The sequence below is a fragment of the Cucurbita pepo genome, chromosome LG07 (genome assembly GCF_002806865.2).
Source record: "Cucurbita pepo subsp. pepo cultivar mu-cu-16 chromosome LG07, ASM280686v2, whole genome shotgun sequence".
Lineage (NCBI taxonomy): Eukaryota > Viridiplantae > Streptophyta > Magnoliopsida > Cucurbitales > Cucurbitaceae > Cucurbita > Cucurbita pepo.
Window position 1 is genome coordinate 9,014,708 of NC_036644.1, and position 22,171 is coordinate 9,036,878.

General features: G+C 38.9%; 2 protein-coding genes across 3 annotated transcripts; both read right to left on the reverse strand.

The window, feature by feature from the left end:
• Positions 1–4,502: 4,502 nt before the first annotated feature.
• LOC111798279 (probable inactive receptor kinase At2g26730) lies at positions 4,503–8,107 on the reverse strand. Its single transcript, XM_023681331.1, has 2 exons — positions 6,190–8,107; positions 4,503–5,246 (listed from the first exon to the last, which is right to left on the reverse strand). Exons 1-2 carry the CDS (start codon positions 7,457–7,459, stop codon positions 4,597–4,599), a joined length of 1,920 nt encoding a protein of 639 aa, XP_023537099.1. The 5' UTR covers positions 7,460–8,107; the 3' UTR covers positions 4,503–4,596.
• Positions 8,108–8,937: 830 nt separating this feature from the next.
• LOC111799106 (ABC transporter G family member 32-like) lies at positions 8,938–18,564 on the reverse strand. 2 transcript variants are annotated; one of them, XM_023682512.1, is made up of 25 exons: positions 18,443–18,564; positions 18,051–18,338; positions 17,562–17,682; positions 17,384–17,472; positions 17,210–17,294; positions 16,915–17,074; positions 16,584–16,660; positions 16,449–16,502; positions 16,173–16,263; positions 15,779–16,080; positions 15,417–15,698; positions 14,713–15,029; positions 14,464–14,624; positions 14,280–14,383; positions 14,026–14,185; positions 13,318–13,440; positions 13,112–13,203; positions 12,705–13,037; positions 12,327–12,617; positions 11,553–11,636; positions 11,329–11,462; positions 11,017–11,244; positions 10,759–10,930; positions 10,427–10,681; positions 8,938–9,391 (listed from the first exon to the last, which is right to left on the reverse strand). In XM_023682512.1, the coding sequence occupies exons 2-25, from the start codon at positions 18,323–18,325 to the stop codon at positions 9,119–9,121; spliced, it is 4,263 nt and encodes a 1,420-aa protein (XP_023538280.1). In that variant the 5' UTR covers positions 18,326–18,338; positions 18,443–18,564; the 3' UTR covers positions 8,938–9,118. The 2 variants fall into 2 exon arrangements, with proteins under 2 accessions (XP_023538280.1, XP_023538279.1); XM_023682511.1 differs by lacking the exon at positions 18,443–18,564 and having other exon boundaries at positions 18,051–18,425.
• Between the last annotated feature and the right edge of the window lie 3,607 nt (positions 18,565–22,171).

Sequence of the window (22,171 nt, forward strand, 5' to 3'; positions counted from 1 at the left end):
ATGTGAATTAGATTAAAGAGGAACGAATACGAATTGAACCAGGATGTGATAAGCTAAAGGCATGCATGGAACGTACCCTCTTGAGTGTCGACCCTTGGCCTCATAGGCCAAGGTTAAACCATTGCATTTGAGTAATAACTCAAGATCTTCTTTCTCTTTTTTTGCCTCATGGCTCGTTCTTTCTATGTTGGTCTAAATTTGTCTCGTGTTCATCTCGTTCCCCTTAGTTTCGCCTCGATTCTTCTTGGTCCAGTTTATTTAGAAAGATGAAAATTAATTTCTAAGAGAGAGATTTTTTTTTTTTTCAATTCGACGAAGAAAAAAGGGGAAGAAGAACCTTCTGAATAATTGGTTGGAGAATGAAAGGGACCAAAAAGCCACGGGAGGGAGGGAGCTAGAGCTGAGCTGAGCTACTACTAGGCTTACCGGAGCACATCCCTTCTTCCTCAAAAACCACTCCCATTTGGATTGGGCCTTTTCGCCTTACCTCGAGGGCTTACAAGTCCATAAGCTCAGCTTACAATAATTTTGGTATTCAGTGAGCTCTAACCTATCGGTTTCATAACCACTAAGTTTAAGTCAGTTCTTCACCTTTTAACTCTATTCCCTAACCTGAACCTATTAACCTGACCATGAATCAACCCAACCCAAAAATTTACGGTGGGTCGGGTTTAGTTCATTATTTAATAAGAGTTGTTTGAATTAAAAAAATATACCATCCGAACAACTAGACTGAGTCTAAAAAATGTCCCAACTCAACTCGACTCGACCCAATCCACAAAAACCCGTAATATTCTATTTATTTAGATGGGTAAAAACAAGTTGAGACTTTTAGCTAAGCTTTGGTTGGAAAGTTAAGAGATTCTTATTTAAGTATTATAAAAAATATATTTTTCTTTTTATACTTTATATTTAAATGTATACAAAAATAAATAAAAATATGCTTAAGTAGTGGTAGATACTTATCATTAAAGTTAAAGAAGATATACAGATGAAAGAAAAGTGAGATTCTATTATTCTTAACCTAATTTTTTACTGTAAAATTATACCTTATTGCAATTTGATAAACCCAAAGCTCAGAAATTCAAACCCTTATTCAATGGATTATATGAAATATTCTTAAGCTTTGACAAAAGCCATCGATGGCAACACTTGTGGCCTATAATGCCCTCTCCATTAGAATCATTTATTGCTCTTTACCAATACTTGATGTTAAAACCCATTTGTGTTATGCAAAAAAGATAATATTCTCTAAATCCTTGGCTTTTGATTAATCGCAGATTCGTTCGTTCGTTCTTCGGATCCTAAATGTTATGCTATGACATCGATTCTTTTGTATCGTTATGATATTATCTACTTTGGTCAAGAATATATATGTTCAACTACTACTAGCTCAGCTCGGATCGAAACTTGCTTTGATTTGGTTGGTGGGTTTGGCTCGTGCGATTTAACCTAATACCTTACGACATGAACAGATGACACTGACACCCGTATATCACTAGTGTTCGTATTTCTGAAGATACCCTCTCTTTCAAGACGATTCGTTTTCAAAGTTGGATTTGAAAAATCTATTGGTATTGACATTTTTGTTAATTTAAGTATAACTCAACTGATTGAGAGATATTGTAACAGCTCAAGCCTTCCGCTAGCATATATTGTCCTCTTTGGCCTGTTACGTATGGACGTCAACCTCACAGTTTTAAAAGGCGTCTGTTATAAAATGTTTTGTTCTCCTCTCCAACTGATGTGGTATCTCATACATATACTCTCAACAACGGTAAAAATTTAAATCTCTCCACTCTATATGTTGTTGAACTAAAGAGAAACTAGACATTTTTTTGCGCTAATCAGTATGAAACTTTGGTTGACACGCCTTTACGATTGTAGCTAGTTCTAATGGATTGAGGAGCAATGCTAAGCTCGGACTGAAAGGGAAAAACGAACCCTAATCATTGCAAGTTGAACAAAAATATTATTATTAGGTCAATTCGAACGTAGAATAAATTTTTTATTTCATAGTGAACGGTTTTGTTTCGCGTAGCTATCATAAATAAACAAAAAGTTTGATGCTTTTAACAACCATATGAATGGTTCCATATTAGGTTAAGGGAAGTTGACCAAAACATGTTTTTGAAAATGGCAGCTAAAGAACAATTAGCTAAGAGAAGTGGAGAATGGAATTAGAATCACTTTGGTCGGCCTCTATGTGATCTCAATTGCAAAAAGATGAAGAATTCATGCATGGGAAGCTAATAAAAAATAAAATAAAATAAAATAAAAACCTTTTTTTTATTTTTTATTTTTTATTTTCAGTGAAAATGCATCAAAGATAGTATCTGATTTAAGCTCCATACGACGTCACATTCTAACGCTACAACAAACGAGCTTAAATTCTAAAAGATTTTATACGATTAGCCGTAAATATAATACTTTGAAATAAATGAGTGAAAACCCTGAACGTATAAAGAAAACAGTGAGTAAAAAAGCTGAGTCGCGATCAACATTTTTCAAATTCATAGTAAAAGATGTCAAAGTTCAACCAATCTGGGATCTTATAATCCACTCCCTTTGGGGTCAACGTCCTCGCTAGCACACCGTTCAATGTCGGGCTTTGATACCATTTGTAACAGTTCAAGCCCACTACTAGCAGATATTGTCCGCTTTGATCTGTTACATATCGTCATCAGTCTCACAGTTTTTAAAGCACGTCTGCTAGTGAGAGGTTTTTTCACACCCTTATAATGAATGTTTCGTTCTCTTCTTCTACCGACGTGAGATCTCACATTAACATATCATTTCAGTGAAAAAACACGTCCCTAATGTTCTTTCTCAAACTATTTTCCTCTAATTTTTAAAAACTTTCTGGATCATTTAATACTTGTTTGGTAGTCGTTCTCTCTCGACGCTCGAGTTTGTTGATTATACGTCGTCAATTTCAAACGTCATTCTTCAAATTGATTGGTGTTCCAACTTTTATATGTTTTCATTAGCCAATTATGTCTCCTTTTTTTTCCCCCAATATTTTTCACCACTCTATGATGCCTACTACTCAAAAGCCCACAAATGGGTTGGGCCAATCAAATAGATGAGACTTATGGGCCAGAAAACATGGGCCTGGGCTTGGATTTTGATGGCCGACCATGAGAGCCCACGTTTCAATTAAAATGTGCAATTTTTTATGTACGAGAATAATGTTAAGGTTCCTAACCACCGAACATAACTAACTTGTTATGTAAGGTTGGTCGGGCTTCAATCTGCAAGACTCCATCAAAATCAGTCACTCCTAGGTCGGAAGATTCGTTCGTCGATTAATATCTCTTCTAATTTATCGATTTTTCGAGATAAAAAAAGTTAGAAATTTGCTATAATCAATAGCTCTATTTAGATCGAAAAGTCTAGACTAGAGTTGACGACTTGCGAAGAGATAAGGTTCTCGATATGGACGACATTTCAAACCAAACAATGTCGGCTAGAGATTGAGCTTGATTCGGGAGCTAAGTTTTGCTAAGGCCTTGTTTGGACGATCAAAATTAACCCAAATTTAAATCTAATGAATCATTTGATGTGACACACGGTAACATCTATATGTCCAAACATCTAAGGAACGTTCAAATTTGATGAATTTAACACATACGTTCAGTAAAAAAATAAACTTAAACACTTTCGTTTACGGGCAATTTTCGAGTCATTTTCTATAGGTGTACCATTGCACCTTTTTTCCTCTTTGAGACGAGGGTCATTAACTCGTTCAGAAAAGTTATCTTCTCGTTTTAGTATCATACCAAGTCCACTAAAGATTGTTCTAAGCCTAAAATGAAGAAGAAAAAAAAAACATGTACTCAGGTCTATAAGACCTCACAACCTTAACCTTATCGAGAAGACCCTAATGGAGACATTTAATTACTTAGGTGAAAAAACTAAGTTTATTTCAATATTTTTCAACGAAACTGTAATGAACATTCAAATTTGATGCATTTGACACATACGTTTAGTAAAACAACAAAACTTAAACACTTTCATTTTCGGGCCATTTTCGAGTCATTTTCTATAGGTGTACCATTGCACTTTTTTTTTTTTTTTCTCTTTGAGACGAGAGTCATTAACTCGTTCACAAAAGTTGTTTTCTCGTTTTAGTATCATACCAAATCCACTAAAGATTGTTCTAAGCGTAAAATAAGGAAGAAATAAAGTATGTACTCATGTTTATAAGACCTCGCAACCTAAACCCTCTCTAGAAGCAGTAAAACTTGAAAGCAACTTTTTTGAATTTGAAAGTCCAATTTTCATTAATGTTGACAAGTTTTAAATATTCTATCAACCTAATCCTCAAAATCACATAAAATATATCAAATATATTCCGAAAATAAAGGAGAAAAAACTCCTACTCCGAAAATATTATTAGTTTACCATATATATATATATATATTTGATATTTTTTTTAATTTGCTATTTCCATATTCTTGTAATTTATTTGATTATAAATAAGATAATTTCACACCATCTAATTATCTAACTGTAGTCAATTAAGCAAACATTCTCACCATTTAAATACACAATTTGAAGGACACTCTTTTTAAGTTTTTCCCTTTTCCTTTTCTACGAAGGAGTTCTCCATTCCGCCGACGACATGTTAACATCAGAGCCTTTAGAGAGGTCATCGGAAGACAGGCGCAATCCGTCATCGGTCTCACTTATGTTCATATCTTCGATCATCCGTACAACTTTCGACATTGTCGGTCGTTGATCGGGGACGGTGGAAACGCAAGACATTGCGACTTGAAGCAACGGAACCATCTCTTCTTCAATGTTGTGGAATCGCATCAATTCAACGTCGAAAACCTCCGCCGTCCATTCCTCCTGGACGACGGACTCAACCCACCGAGGAAGGTCGATGCCGTCTTCGCCGAGAGACTGTTGGTTGGGGGCTTTACCGGTCAAGAGCTCGAGGAGTAGGACGCCATAGCTGTAAACGTCGGATTTGAAGGTGACTTTTCGGGTTTCCAGGACCTCCGGCGCTCGGTAACCAGTGAGACGATTCGGCGGCGTGGCGGTGGTGAAGAATGGGTTGAGGCCGAAGTCGGTGATGCAGGCGTCGTGGTGTGGCCGGAGAAGGACGTTGGAGGATTTAATGTTGCCGTGAACCAGGTTGCAGGGGTGGTGGAGATGGGCAAGTCCCCTGCCCACGCTTAGAGCTATTTTCATTCTTGAATCCCAATCTAATGGTGTCCTGCCGGAGCCTCTGCTACCTGTACCATGCAAATTTAACGTTAACCCAATGAACCAAACGAGTATTCCACATCCGTTCGAGAGGAAAACAAAACACTCGGTAATCTGTGCAAATTTCTCACTAGTTTCAAAAACTTTGAGGGGAAGCAAGGACAATATGTGCTAATCGTGGATTTGGACTTTTACAAATGGTATCAGAACTAGACATCGGGTGATGTGTCAGCGAGGAGGCCGAGCCTCGAAGGGGGTGAACACGAGACGGTGTGCTAGCAAGGACACTAGACCTCGAAGGGGGAGGATTGGGGGTCCCATATCGATTGGAGAGGAGAACGACTGTTAGGGAAGACGCTAAGCCTTGAAGGAGGGGTGGATTGTGACATCCCACGTCGGTTGGGGAGGAGAACAAAACATCATTTATAAGAGTGTGAAAACAATGGATTGTGATATCACACGTCGGTTACGGAGGAGAACGAAACACCCTTACACCCAGGTGGATTGTAATATCCCACATCAATTGAGGAGGAGAATGAAACACTCCTTATAAGGGTATGGAAACGTAGGATTGTGATATCCCACCTTGGTTAGGGAGGAGAAACGAAACACCGTTGATAAGTGTATGAAAACCTCTCCCTAACAGACGCGTTTTAAAATCTTGAGGGAAACGCAGAAGGAAACCTCTCCCTAACCGAAGCATTTTAAAATCTAGAGAGAAACACAGAAGGAAAAGCCTAATGACAACATTTGCTAGTGGTAGACTTGAGCTAGTACAAGTTAAGCATCAATATGTTCCAATTCAGCACGAAGTCGAGGATAAAGCTCTAAAAGCACAACTAAACTATCAGAAGTACGGGAGAGTGTAGCGATCACGAACCGTATATGACTCAAAAGATCAGTACTCTAGACATAAGATTATTTTTAAAATTATATAATTGGTATAATTAAGTTGAAGGAAGAGGTACTAACCGTGAAGGCTCGCCGACAAATTTCCGGTGGAGATATAATCAAAAACCAGCAATTTCTCATCATTGGAGAAGTAAAAAGCTCGAAGCGGAACCACATTTTGATGTTTAATCTTCCCCAAAGCTTCCATTTGAATCTCGAATTCCGTCTTCGTCGCCGCCACATCCTTCAGCCGCTTCACCACCACCGTCGTCCCTTCTTCCAGCACCGCCTTATACGACGTTCCCACGTCTCCTTTCCCCAGCACCTCCGCCGAAGCCCTCAACAAATCCTCCAAATCGAAATTGTAATTTCCCCCTTCGAAGAACGTCAGCTTGTTCCTCTCCGCCGCCTCCACCGACCCTCCGGTAATGTCGTATTTCGACGACGACGTCCCGGCCTCCACTATGGAGATTGCTCTCGCCGCCGCCGATGGCTTCCGGAACTTCGCTGGATGGTGGGAGTGGCGCCGGATACAGAGGAGGAGGAGAATTGCAGCGAAGACACCGCCGATGATGATCCCGATTATGGCAGCTGTGAACCGGTTTTTTGGTTTCCCGACAGTGACGGCTGGTGGGTTTTGTGGCGGTGGTGCTGGAGAGGTGGATGGGTTGCAGGAGGGGAGTGGTCCGCCGCAGAGATTTAGATTTCCGGCGAAGGAGGAGGTTGGGAATTTCACTAACGGTTTTGGAATCGAGCCGTTGAGTTTGTTGTTAGAGACGTTGAAGTTTGTTAAATTAACGGCCGAGATTCTCGGGATTGAACCGGAGAACCCATTGTTCTGCAAGAAAATCCCCGTCAAGTGGGTCAGATTGTCGACGGCCGCCGGAATCGTACCGGAAAAGTTATTCGACGACAAATCCAGCCTAGTCAAACGAGTCAAACGAGTCAAACTGGGCGGAAACTCGCCGGAGAATGCATTATCCTGAAGATACAGATTCTGCAGCATTACCAAATTAGAAAAATCCGACGGGATCTTGCCGGAGAGAAGATTAGAGCGAAGGCTGAGAACTCGAAGCTGAGTCAATTTGCCAATCGTGTTGGCCGGAATCGTACCGACGAGGCCAGCGCCGGGCAAACGGAGGGAATAAACAAACGACTGATTGGAATTACACTGAACGCCGATCCAATTACAGACGGAATTGGAGGTATTCCATTGATGCCGATTGGCGTGAGGAGCTTTAGAGAGGAAATCGAGAAGGGCCTGTTTGTCCTGAGTCGGCTCCGAGTTGACCCACTGAGTCAGAACAAGAACAACAACAAAAACAGAGCAAAGAGAAATTGCAGACGCCATTGTCGAATTACAGAGACAAAACAATGGTTTTCCGGCGAGAAGCTATGAGTGAGGAGGAAGAAGAAACAGAGGAGAGCAGTAATGGCGGCGAGTAGCAGAGGACAGTATTTGGAAACTATATATAAACTGTCATAGTGAGATCAAAGGAAGAAGATGAAGAAGAAGAAACAAATACAACGCTCTGTTTTTTTCCCATCCTCACGCTCTCCTTTAACCCAATACAAGTAGAGTTATTGTTGGGCTAAATTTGCTAATTCTCTCAACTAAAGTGGGTGTTTTTTTACCCTAAAATTTAAGGATTTCTAACTAAGGGTGTTACTTATTGGTTTTGGGAAACTTTTTTGGACCCATTTTGGATGGGTGACCCGAGCCATCCAAGTAGTGTTTACAACTTCACGAAGAGAAAGTATGGTGAGCTCCACATGTCAAGACAGATACAAGAGGATGGTGCATTATGTGGCCGAAGAGAAGGGTGCATCATCCAACATACCAAGAGTGTGCATTGAAGATAGGTCGAGATAGATGCAAAGTTCGAGAGAACAAGACGACACGAGTGCCGAAGACAAGCTCGAAGAGGATTGGGTAGGCTTTGGTCCATAACCTCAGAAATCGGAGTTTTGATACGAGTTTCGGCATGCAGTTCGAGAATTAAGTCCGTTGACATGAAAGATGAAAGCTCACCAAATTTGGTGTCAAACAAATACTCAACGAACTATGCACGAGGCGGTATGTCTGCTTGTCGAAAAGACATCTACTTAAGAATTGAAAATGCCGCAAAATGTACTATAGGAAAAGGCATGATGTTGGCTTTCCACCACTCCAAGGCCCTGTGGCCTAAACGAGCTACCCTGTGGCACATGCATGTGTCAGCGTGTGCGAGCATCACGGGAAGAGTGGGAAAACCATCTTCCTTTGCAAAAGGGTTTTTCAAGGACAATACCGAACGACACGGGTGTGTCAGTATTGCACCCCAGCCCATGTGTCAACTATCTTAACGGGACATCACGAACATTCATCCATTGGAGTTCACTCGAACGTCGGACTCTTCCATGTCCATACTACGACATACATTCCAGATAGTGGGTGCATAATCTAACCTCTAACACATAAGTCATACCCACAATACTAGTGACAATGAATATACACAATACATAACTAAAATCTTATAAAGTTCAAATATCAAACAACAATGCATCACTAAAATCAGTTACAAACATTAAATATTCTTAATATTTTTAAGAGTAGTATTAGGTCGAGTTGGGCCGGGTTGTAACCTCCTTTTCAAGTTGATTGGGTTGACCCGACCAAAACATGCAACTCATTAATCTAACTGAATTTTCAATTTTTTTAAAAATTCAACTCAACCCAAACCGGAAAGAAATCTATGTTTGAATCTCACGTGAAATTCTTGAGCTATGCTTGAATGGTTCTTCATTTTTCTGTTTCATTTCATGTAGGCTGCAACAAATGAAGACGATGAAAGGGAAGAGAAGGAACATATTATTACTTTCTATGTAGAAAAATCCGAGGTAGAAGTATACAATGAGTTAATGAGTTATCTGTAAGAAACATATACTTACTATACAGAATCTATAACCTTTGTCATTGCATTGTTTATAACTTCAAGAATTTGTTTATAATCAAAATCAAACTAACCTCTCATCTCCTTTGGAAGTTGAAGGATTTTATTGCAAAAGCAAAGATAGTGGCAAAAAACAAGCAGAAACCGAATACCATGATGGCAGCTACACCTAGGAAGTCATGTCTAAACCCGAAAACGTGCTTCAGAACGTCGTGTATCGCTATCGAATGAATTCCATCGGATAGCTTTACCAGTTTATTGTCATCGCCATATTGTGATACTTGGAGTCCATATAAACTCCATGCCACAGGATTAGCCCAATAATACCATCTCCACCATATTGGGATCCTCTGCAAGTAGCCAACTTTAGGTCAGCTCAAAATCAATATAAGAATGAAGAGAAATAGAAGTGAGACCATGTTGTGATTTTTTTTTTTTTTTTTTTTTTTTTTTTTTTTTTTTTTTTTTTTTTTTTTNCACATCAATGGGGGAGAGGAACAAGTGCCAGCGAAGACGCTGGTCCCTGAAGGGGGGTGGATTGTGAGAATCCACATCGATTGGAGAGGAGAACAACACCGATTGGAGAAGGGAACGAGTGCCAACGAGAACGCTGGGCTCTAAAGAGGGGTGAATTGTGAGATCCCACATCAGTTGGGGAGGAAAATAAAGCGTTCTTCATAAGGGTGTGGAAACCTCTCCCTAACAGACGCGTTTTAAAAACCTTGAGGGGAAGCCAAAAAGAGAAAACCCAGATAGGACAATATCTGCTACTTGTGGTTTTGGGCTGTTACAAATGGTATCAGAGCCAGACATCAGACGGCCAGTGAGGACGCTAAGTCCCGAAGGGGGGTGAACACCAGGCGGTGTGTCAGCGAGGACGCTGGACCCCAAAGGAGGGTGGACTGTGAAATCTCACATCGATTGGAGAAAGGAACGAGTGCCAACAAAGACGCTAAGCCCCAAAGGGGATGGACACCGAGCGGTGTCCAAGTGAGAACACTAAGCCCGAGGGGAGGGGGGATGGACACTATGCGGTGTGCTAATGAGGACGCTAGACCCAGAAGGAGAGTGGATTGTGAGATCCCATATCGACTAGAGAGAGGAACGAGTGCCAGCGAGGACACTGGGCCTCGAAAGGGGGTGGATTGTGAGATTCATATCGACTGAGGAGGAGAACGACAAAGATTTCTTTCCGTTAGCGAAATGGGGCAGGGGCGGGAGTATATTCCTTGTCTCTGTCCCCGACCCCATCCAAATCCCCACTCCACCTCACTTTATATATATATACACACAATATTAACTTATCATATATTTGTATTATATACATATTACTTTATCACTCAATTGTAGAAGACTATATTACAACAAAGCTATTACAGTATTACCTTATGAGGAATCATGAAGCCACTGAAGAGGTTCCAAAGCATATAAAAGGGAGCAGCAACGATGGCACCCACATTATGGTTTGGTGTGATAGCTGTTGTCATCATTCCGTAGAACGTGAAGTATAGCAAGGTAAAATACATAAAGAAAATATACCAAATAAACTTCAAAGTTGTCCAGTCAAATGCAGCCATGGAGTAGAAAATGGAGCAGTAAATAAGTGTCTGTGCAAACACATAAGGGAACTCGATAGCCACCTACAAAACATAATGCATTAGGAAACTTTCAGGAACTCAGTTACCATAAGGTACGCATAAAACATCAAGAGGAGTACCTGAGCAAATGCAAATGGTAATGCAGAATACAATCCAGCAGCTCTCTCTCGATATGATACAAATCGCTCAATTGAAACAACTGGTTGAACGGCAGTGGCATTGGTGATTCCAATGAAAAGAACAGCAGCATAGAGGGATCCCATGGCATTAAATAAGTCTTGTTGGGTCTCTCTGTGAAAAGATAAAGATTATAACCATTTAGGACTTCAAGTTCATCGCAAGATAAGCAAGAAAGGCGAATTCAGAGTAAAAGAAACCTTTTGGCACCAAATCTCCAACATATTGTTCCAAGCATCAAAGAGATGATAACAGTGTAAAAGAATTTTACTGCTGTATACTGTGGGTTACGCCAGTAAGACAAATTCTGTTTCCATAGGCAAGCTAAGAACTGATTAAAAGGTGACTGAGAAAACTTTGTTGGGAAGCTCAGTTCTTTTGAGTTACCCATTGGCCTGCTCAAGGTTTCGATCAAGTCTAGATTGCGTCTGAAGAAAAAGTGAACCTGGTTAGTTAAAGAAAAGGTATATAAAAATTTAAAAAAAAAGTTAAAAGAATGAACTGATGCATACTGGAATAGCGTTGATCTCCGGTAAATTTCAGCAAAATCCACCCCAAGGCGACTTTCTTCAACTGCAGATGTAACTTCAAGCATCCATGCAGCTGGATTATACCCCAATTTGATCTTTGGCACTCCTTCAACAGCCTGAATAATATACACTGAGGCATCTGAGGATTTGTGTAGCTAAAAATATCTAGCAGCAGTTGGTTGAGATGCGTCTATAAATGATTTTACCTCAAAGTACTTGATAAGTTCACAAGATTTGGGCCCTAATGGACCAGCATAAATGAGTTCTCCTCCACGCTTCATTAATAAAAGCTGCAGAAGCATAAAATGTCATCATTAAAAAGACACTTCAACACAATGTCGAGGATCGTTGGGAGGGACTTCCACATGGGCTAATTTAGGGAATATCATGGGTTTATAAGTAAGGAATACATCTCTATTTGTATGAGGTCTTTTGGGAAAGTCCAAAGCAAAGTCATGAGAGCTTAGGCTCAAAGTGGACAATATCATACCATTATGGAGAGTCGTTATTCCTAACATGGTATCAGAGTCATGCCCTTAACTTAGTCATGTCAATAGGATCCTCAAATGTCGAACAGATAAGTTGTGAGGCTCGAAGGTGTAGCCAAAAGTGACTTAGGTGTCGAACAAAGAGTGGACTTTGTTCAAGGACTCCTGAGAAGGAGTCAAGCCTCAATTAATGGGAGGCTGTTCGAGAGCTCCATAGGCCTCAAGGAATGCTCTATAGTGTACTTTGTTCGCAGGGAGGATTGTTGAGGATGGTTGGGAGGGAGTCCCACGTTGGCTAATTTAGGGAGTGAGGTATACATCTCCATTGGTATGAGGCCTTTTGGGGAAGCCCAAAGCAAAGTTACGAGAGCCTATGCTCAAAGTGGACAATATCATACCATTGTGGAGAGTCGTTATTCCTAACAAACAAAGAGTGGATGGAGGCAAAACAAGTCTTCAAGCAGAAAGGAGCATAAGAAAAATGGAAATTACCTCGTCAAAGGATTCAAAGATATCTATGCTGGGCTGATGGATTGTGCAGACTATTGTACGTCCGGTATTGACAATGTTCCTCACTGTCCGCATGACAATGGCAGCAGACCTAGCATCCAGCCCTGATGTTGGTTCATCCATGAACACTATGGATGGGTTCGCTACAAGTTCAACAGCTATTGTTAATCTTTTCCTTTGTTCTGTTGATAAACCATCAACACCCGGTAGACCAACTAAAGCTCCAGCGAGTGGAGTAAGCTCAACAAGTTCCATCACCTCATCAACAAAAGCCTGCACAAAAATAAACTATCGTTGATCAGTTTATGTTAATTACACACACGGTAATTACTTTAAAGTTGATCATCAATCGAGTTTTACCCTCTGTGTTTCCAAGTCAACATCTGAAGGTAATCGCAGCCAAGCAGAGAAGAGAAGTGATTCCATAATGGTCAAACATGGGGAGTGAATATCTGTTTGTTCACAGTAACCAGAAACTCTAGCAAATGTCTCTTGCTTTTTGGGATAGCCAGATATATGTATGCTTCCTTCAATGACTCCACCAGTTTTTCTACCAGCTAATACATCCATAAGGGTGGTTTTCCCAGCTCCACTGACGCCTAGTAGTGCTGTAAGCACACCTGGTCTGAACGATCCACTAACATTAACCAAAAGTTGCAATCTGTCTTCTGTTACCCCTTGTTGATTCAGCTCCTGAAGTAATACTTCAGATCAGATAAGAAACAAATCAGAAATACCCAAAATAAAGAAATGGATTCAAATCTCACCACGGGAACGTCAACGTAGTAATTAATATTGCTGAAAGACATAGAAAGTTGTTGGAAGGGAAGTACCATCCCTCTCTGTTTAAAATACTTTCCTGCCAAATTGTTGAGATGGTGAAATTATAAAATTAGTTTGACATTGACAGCACTTGATGAATGGCTAAGGAAAACTATACTACGTTTTTCAAACAGGTTAATCAGATTCAAACCATTCAATGGCCCCGAATTCTGCAAATAATGTCTCAACTCAGTAACAGTAGTTTCTCCTTTCCTTCTTTTCTCTCTCTCTTGTAGTTCTTCCTTGGAGACTACAGCTTGGCTTTTACCCAAAGCTGTGGACAAAAAGGGTGAAGCAACAAATCAGTAAACATTAGTTTAGAAACCAATTTACTCTAACAAGATATTGTCCTCTTTCGACTTTCCCCTCAAAGGCTTTCCTGCTTTCCTGCAAGGCTTCTGCAAGGCTTTAAAAGCCGTCTGTTAGTGTGATATCCCATATTGGTTGGGAGGAGAACGAAACACCCTTTATAACGGTGTGTAAACCTTTCCCTAAGAGACCCGCTTTTAAGCCTTGAGGAGAAGCCCGAAAGGAAAAGCCCAAAGAAGACAATATCTACCAATGGTGGGCCTGGGCCATTATAGCTAGGGAAATGTTTCTACACTTTTATAAAGAATGCTTTGTTCTCCTCTTCAACCGATGTGGGATCTCACAATTCAAGCAAGAACAAAGCATTCCTTATAAGAGTGTAGAAATTTTTTCCTAACAGACGCGTTTTAAACATCGTGAGGCTGACGGCAATACGTAACGAGCCAAAGTTGACAATATATGCTAGCGGTAGGCTTGAGCTGTTACACCTCTTGTGCTAACATAGTGCCAGAAATAGAATAATATAATAAAGTTATAATTGATTGCTTACGTTTAAGGTATGCCAGGAAGAATGTGAATAGCGTGTTGAGGATCACTGTATATCCCAGCAAAGCACCAACACCGATCCAATACCAATAGCTCTCAGTAAAAAGGCTGCGTGCTTTAAGTAAAGATACTCCTAGTGACATGCTTGTGTTCTTCCCGTCGCTCTATCCAATGAATAGAGAAAAAAAAACCAGTTCAACATAACTAAAACAGATGTGCATCGTGGGTATTTAACAGTTGTAGAAGCGAGAATATTACCTTATCCCAAGAGTGCCCAAGAAACTCATTAACAGATGCAGCATTTTGGGCGTACATCAAAGGAGACCACCAGAAACCCCATATCCACCATTTTGGTATGCGATCTGTTAGAACAAAGGAAAAGATGTGATTCATGCACGCTTCATGGGTTAATACATTGATATAGAAAATATGCACTATCAACCTCTTGAAATAATGTATCCTCCCAAAGCCATAACAACCAACATAGTAAATGATCCAAAGGTATTGGCAACGATCATGTTACGGCCCAATGATCCCATGAGGCGAAAGAGTGATATAGACATTTGATGCAGAGAAAAGAACAACAAAAATTGTCGCAAGAATCTGCATATTCAGAATCCATCCATGTCAACATAGTTATCATTATCTCTCTCACCAAATTCAAAAGGAATACTCAATTTTAACCACTTACCTAGTGATAGCAGGATCATATCCAATCACATAATACGTGACAGCAACCCAGATACCAGATTCCATGAGTGAAACTGGAATACTCAAGATCCAAGCAGGAAGAGTATAACCCCAGCTTGGATAAAAGTGCAAATCCCTATGCTTGTAAAGTACAGGGAGTTTGGCCACTAGCATTGAGACCTCTGTAAATCCATTAAAAAGAATGATGACAGTAGAAAAGTAGAGTGCCCCAAGATAAATTCCTCCGTCATCAATTGTGTCATGATCCATTGTTGTCCGGAAAAAAACACTCATTGTAATCAGCGCAACCAATAGTAACTGCACAATAGAAACAATGAGGACAACATTACAGATAAGTTTAGAATGGTTCAATAAGTTGGAAGTTGTTTTTGTCGAGGATGGTTGGGTGGGAGTCCCACTCCAATGGGTTTATAAGCGAGGAATACTATCTCCGTTAGTATAAACAAGAAGTCCCACGTTGGCTAATTTAGTGGAAGATCATGGGTTTATAAGTGAGGAATACTATCTCAATTATAGTTGTTACTATAAACCCATGATCTTACACTAAAATAGCCAAGGTAGGGCTCCCTCTGAGATATTGTTCCTCACTTATAAACCCATGATCTTCTACTAAATTAGCCAACGTGGGACTCCCTCCCAACAATCCTCGACATATAAATCCAAAAAGAACCACTTCATTATTACCTGAATAAATTTAAAAACGTAGATGAACGAGTTTCGTTTCATTAATAGCCTTAGCAATGAAAAGCTGGTCTTAAGAAGATCACGCCTCTTTACTCCATATTGAGAAGATGACAAGGAAGCTGGATGGTTATATCGTCTATCAAAAGGAACTTCCAGTTCTTCTGACAAATTCTTCCCAATGTCATACAAACGAAAAGCTTTGGCAAACTTTGCTGCGGGGATAAATTGGTAAGGACGATCAGGAACTGCCCAATACTGCTCTTGATCCTTCTTTGATATAACCTACAGTCATCGTTGAGTAGTAAAAACAAAATCAGCAAAAAAGTAGTGGGAATTTACAGTTCAATATGTATACTGCTTACTTCTTGCAAAAAGTCCGCAACATTCTTTCTGTTGGGACAGGTGAATCCCATACATGCAAAGAAATGAAGAACAGCTTCTCTGGGTCCCTGGTATATAATCTGGCCTTCACAGAGAAGTATAACATCATCAAATAACTCATAGGTCTCAGGAGCAGGCTGCAGCAGAGAAACTACGGTGGTTGAATCAAGTGCACAGGTAGAATGCCTAAGATATTTGATAATTTGATAGGTGGTTGAACTATCAAGTCCAGTTGATATCTCGTCCATGAATAGAACTCTTGCAGGACCAATTAGTAATTCGCCTGAACTCACACATTGTCATCATCAATATTCATATTAATATTGTCATCATCATTACTCATATTAATATATTCATCAGTGGGTGGAAACAAACCAGTCGTAAGACGCTTCTTTTGTCCTCCAGAAATCCCTTTCAGCATTTCATCTCCTACCAATGTGTCAGCACATACATCCAGTCCTAAAATCTTCGCAGATATCAATACTTCAGGTATGGTGCAATGACTTCATGATATAGTAAGTGACATGTTTATATGGCATAGTAAAAATGTCGGTGTCGAACTCGTGAACATGTGAAAATGTTGATGAAAACGTCGACATCCCGATAAAATTTAATATTCTGCATTGAATTAAAAAAGCATCTTGGATGTACCTTCATAATGTACTCCACCACAAGGCTTGTCTCTTGACCCCCTAGAGCCAGTGACTAGAAAGAAAAATAGAGCAATTAAAAACAGATAGTAACAGAAGAAGATAAAAGGAAAAATATAAATGAAGTATCATGTACCTTCATAAATATATCAAGATCTTCATCAGGTTTTATCCCTGCAATCTTTTCCCTCCTTGCTAGTTCCACGAGCATATCTGCACAGTTCAAATTGTTAGGAATCACGAATCTCCACAATGGTATGATATTGTCCACTTTGAACATAAGCTCTCATGGCTTTGCATTGGACTTCCCAAAAAGTCTCAAACCAATGGAGATGTATTTCTTACTTATAAACTCTCATAATCATCCTCTAAATTAGCCAACGTGGGACTCCTCACAACCATCCTCAACACAAATAAGTATTAAAAGAAGTAGTAGCTGTCACAGTGAAAGGTGTTTCATTGCTTACCATATTTGAACCCGACGCCTTGGCAACGCCCTGCGAAATCGAGAGTTTCTCTAACAGTTATTTCTGCAATATGTCGGTCCTGCTGACTAACATAAGCTGCTGTCCTCTGAGGAACAAACTCATTGAAGCCATGCCCATTATATGTTATTCTCCCTGATTGCTGACCAATGAATTAAGAACAAATAGTTTTAAAAACAATGGAGAAGTTAGGCTTAGATGTTACTCCAGCAGAATGCAACAGGACATGCAAGCTCGTGATCTTGCAGTGAAATGAAAATTTTCAATTATTCAGTACCTGCAAATCACTTCCAATGCGACCAGCAAGGGCTTGAAGAAGAGTTGTCTTTCCAGAGCTTGGGGGACCCAATAACAAAGTCATTCTACAAAAGAGCTCATGATCTTGTCACATTAGAAATAGAAGCTTAACCAAAGATTCAACCTGTATTATGGATAGAACAAGAAAATTTACTTGGAAGGTCTTATAATTCCACTGATATCGTCTAAAATTGTCAACTTGCTTCTCTGACCTCTGTAAATTTTCAGTTGCCTAAGAAGTGCCTAGCACAATGTACAAGAATTAATTAACATTCAAAAGAACAGATTTCAAAGACATTGTTCATGAAATTGATCAACAAAAAATGACTTACCTCTGTCATATTGCACAAGAAATTGGGAATAGTCGGCAGAGCTCTGGTTCCAACGTGAACAAACGACTCTACAGTCAAATGTTCAAATCTAACCTCAATCTTTGGGAACTCTAAATCAACTCTGCGAAGAACAAAGTGAGAGAATGTTAACAAATTTAGTGATCACAGTAGTACCATAATCATGAAAGTTACAAATTCACAAGCCAATGATAAAGCAAAATTCAGGGGGAAAAAGAATTGATCAATGGGCCCTCGAATTAACACGATCTCAAACATCTAAAAGGTAATAATTCGTGGAAAAAACAGCTACGTGAAGCAAACAAAGAACATTTCAACTAGTAATCATACGCCACTTGGCTTATCAATTAATAAGGAGCAAAACTGAGCTATAATCCAAAAGGTCGTCAAGAACCAAAAAAAGTTCGCCAAAGAGAGAGCAGCAAATGCATGAATAATCAGAAATTAACAGAGAAGCGGAATTAGAGTTACGCATGAAAACGCCGTCGCATTCGTTGAAAGAACATCTCCGGATCATCATCAACCGAGCTAACCAATCGATCAATAAGAAGCTTCTGCTCCTGAGCCTCAAGTTCACTAACATCAACCTCCTTGGTATCTCCAACAATGTTCTTGAAAATGCCTTTACGAACACGCGAATATGTAGGCAGCCTTTCGAGCGCCGCCCACCGGAGCGCCTCCTCGTCTTCTTCCTGCTCCCTAAACGACTCCGTCCGAATGAACACGTTCTCCGCCGTGTTCCACATGGAGAGCCGAGATCTATGAGCTCAACAAGAGAAAGAAAACAGAGAGAGAGTTGGAAATGGACAATGTAATGCTTGAAGAGAAGACTCTAACATTGGTGAATCCGGTGCTTCGTTTACCTCTTTGTGTACTAATATTGCCCTAGAAATGGGTGGTTGAGCTCTGCATTAATGGCTGCTTTAACCTTCTCTCTCTCTCTCCCTCTCCCTCTCTGTGTTCAAAGTCGTTAGCTGAACTCTCTCTCTCTAACTCATAGCTGTTGCGGACTTGTAAAGCAGAGAGGATGAGCAGTGAGAAGGAACATTTAATGGCCGCGGGAAGAACAGAGCGAGAGAGAGAGAGAGAGATCGTAGAGCATTACAATTCCCACTCTCGCGCGTATGAAAATATTAACTACTCGCCACCATCACCAAGTAATCCATAATTGTTATATTAATAAATAAATATCAAATATTTACCTGTCACAAATTCTCTTCAAATATTCTTAATTTTTATAATAATCTTAAAAATAAGATTGGATTGTAACTCTATTTTTTAGTTGGTCGAGTTGACCTATCAACTTGTAAATCGACCCAATTTTTCGATTTTCTAAAAATTCATCCCAACCCAACATGATTTTGAGTCAGGTAGTTCGAGTTCATTGGGTTCTTGGATTATATAAACATCCTAAAGTTGTATGACCGTTTTTAATAACTGTCAAATGAAGTTCTAAATTTTTTTTATTTCTCTTAATAATCATTAATACAAAATGGAAACACTTTTATAATTTTCACAAATTTAAAAATTTTAAAAATAAAAAGGCTAAATTTGTAATTTAAAAGCGAGTGTTTTAAAAGGACGGTAATCGCGCGTGGGAATGGAAGGTGGGAGAAAGATTTTGATTAAAACGGTTGAGATGGAGTGAATTGACTTTTATGCCCCTGAAAGGGTGGCTGTTTTTAAAAGGGCGGGTAAATGTCGTCAGTTTTGTAGGGTAGTGGAAAAGGACAAAATTGGGATTTTGAAAAATGGAAAAGAAGCTTTGGCTTCGTGGTGGTTCTATCACTCGAGCACGTTTGATCAAATGGTAACCCTATCATGTGACAATCTACTTTATAATAGTAATGGCACCGTATTTTTTGGTGTAAAGTTTTAATTTTTATTTTTAATATAATAATTTTGAAGCAATTTAGAGCATCGGTCTGGTACCACTTGTTCGAATAACGAGTCTCGTCGTAATTGTATCACACGCTAAGAACGTCTAAATTTTTCACGAAAGCATTAACACTTCTTGTGAATGTCTCTCTAACTGCTAGTGAACGTCTCTCTAACAGACGTGTTTTATAACTGTGAGGCTGACGACGATGCGTAATGGGCTAAAGCAGACAATATCTATTAGCAGTAGGCATGGACTGTTACACAAACCTAGTAGACACCCGCTTACATCGTCGTCATTTGAGCCATTTTTGCTTCCCGGTCTAACTGCTAGTATTACCTATCACTAAGTAATATACATAATGCAAACGAGTGTGTGAACAACCAAATGATCGTTACCTATCGCTGGTAGACTAGTCGATGATAGATCTACCATTGTTATACCTTAGTTATTGATAAATCTGTCAATGATATACCTCAGTCATTGATAGATTTGTCGCTCGTAAACGAAATTATTTGAAAATACTTTTAAATTGTGTAATATTTTTATTAATTTGTAATATATGTATATATATATATATTAATATAATGTACTAAAAAAATGTATTTTTAAGTATAAATATAATGAATAAAAGGGAAAATTGAGTAGGGAACATAATTCATGCTCATCATTTAATGAGTAGGGATCAAACCCACATGGCATTCACTTCCTTAAGTCAAAGGGCAAAATTATGCATGTTTATGCTAAAAACGACTCATATTTATATCAACGACTGAGTTTATATGATCGCTAATACGAGTATAACATAACGACACGTATCGTTGATCAAGAGATCAAGAGTTTCTTTAAGAGTGTACGAGTTGAGTTGGATTGGATTGGTTTAGATTTTTTTTTTTTTTTAACTAAAATGAAATTTTGGGTTAGTTGGGTTGGTGACCCGAGTAACCCGAGTAGAGTTTACGATCCAACCTAGCCCTCTATTTTCAAGTTGAATTGGGTCGAGTTATCGGATTATTTTTTTAAAAAAAATCATATTTATCCACCATGCACGTTAAATTAGTAACTAAAATCTCATNACTTGTTACCTTTGTAACTAAAATCTTATAAAATTCAAATATTAAACATTTACAAGTTACAACTCGAGTAGAGTTTACGATCCAACCTAACCCTCTATTTTCAAGTTGAATTGGGTCGAGTTATCGGATTATTTTTTTAAAAAAAATCATATTTATCCACCATGCACGTTAAATTAGTAACTAAAATCTCATAAAATTCAAATATCAAACATTTACGAGTTACAACAGCATCACTAACATCCATTATAAACATTAAATATTTTTAATTCTTAAAAAAAAATAGGCTATGATTTTGGTTGGATTGACCCAACATAAAAAATGTCAACCCCTAAACGAAACCGATAGTAATAGTATTAATTCCGAATATTTTATATTTTTATTAAAAAAAAAAAAAGTGATAAATAAACAAAAATAAAAAAATGAAAAATGAAAAAATTAAATATGTTGAAGGGTTGAGAGGGGAAAGAAAAAGTAAAGTATAAAATTGTAGCATGTTTTTATATTATTTATTTTGAAATTATGTTTGGTTTATAGGTGAGAATATTAATGGGAAATTAAATGGAAGTGTGACTAAAAATATAATTTTAAAATTTTAAAATTTTAAAAATAAAAAGAGAAATAATTGTGAGCATAAATTAATTTCATTTATTGCTATCTCAACTTGTTCCTAAAATTTCAATCTTTCATACAACAATAACAAAATGTCCAAAAATGTGGCTCTCAAAGTCCCTTTTTTTGCCCACTTCTTGATGTGGCCTAGATTTATGGGTTATTTGGGATTTCATTTATATATATATATATATATATATTGACTATACAACGAGATATAACGTTTTAATCAATTAGTTTGTTATATTAGCAGATATTGTTCGCTTTGGCCCGTTATGTATCCTCATCAGCTTTATGGTTTTAAAACTAGCCTATTAGGGAGAGGCTTCCACACATTTAAGGAATGTTTCGTTTCCATCTCTAACTGATGTGGGATCTCACAATCTATGGGGTCAGCGTTCTCGTTGGCACACTACCCGATGTCTAGCTTTGATACCATTTATAATAGTTCAAGCCTATTGTTAATAGATATTGTCTGTTTTGGTCCGTTATGTATCCTCATTAGCCTCATGGTTTTAAAATGCGTCTACTAAGGAGAGGCTATCACCTTCTTATAAGAAATGTTTCGTTCCCATCTCCAACCGATGTGGGATCTCACAATCTACGGGGTCAGCGTTCTCGTTGGCACATTACCCAGTGTCTGGCTTTGATACCATTTGTAATAGCTCAAGCTCATTGCTAACAGATATTGTCCGTTTTGGTCCTTTACGTATCCCCATTAGCCTCGTGGTTTTAAAACGCGTCTACTAGGGAGAGACTTTCACCTCCTTATAAGAAATGTTTCGTTCTCATCTCCAACCGATGTGGGATCTCACAATCTACAGGGCCAGTGTTCTCGTTGACACACTACCCGGTGTCTGGTTTTGATACCATTTGTAATAGCTCAAGCTCATCCCTAACAGATATTGTCCGTTTTGGTCCGTTACGTATCCCTATCAGCCTCATGGTTTTAAAACTCGTCTATCAGGGAGAGGCTTCCACACCCTTAAGGAATGTTTCGTTCCCATCTCCAACTGATGTGGGATCTC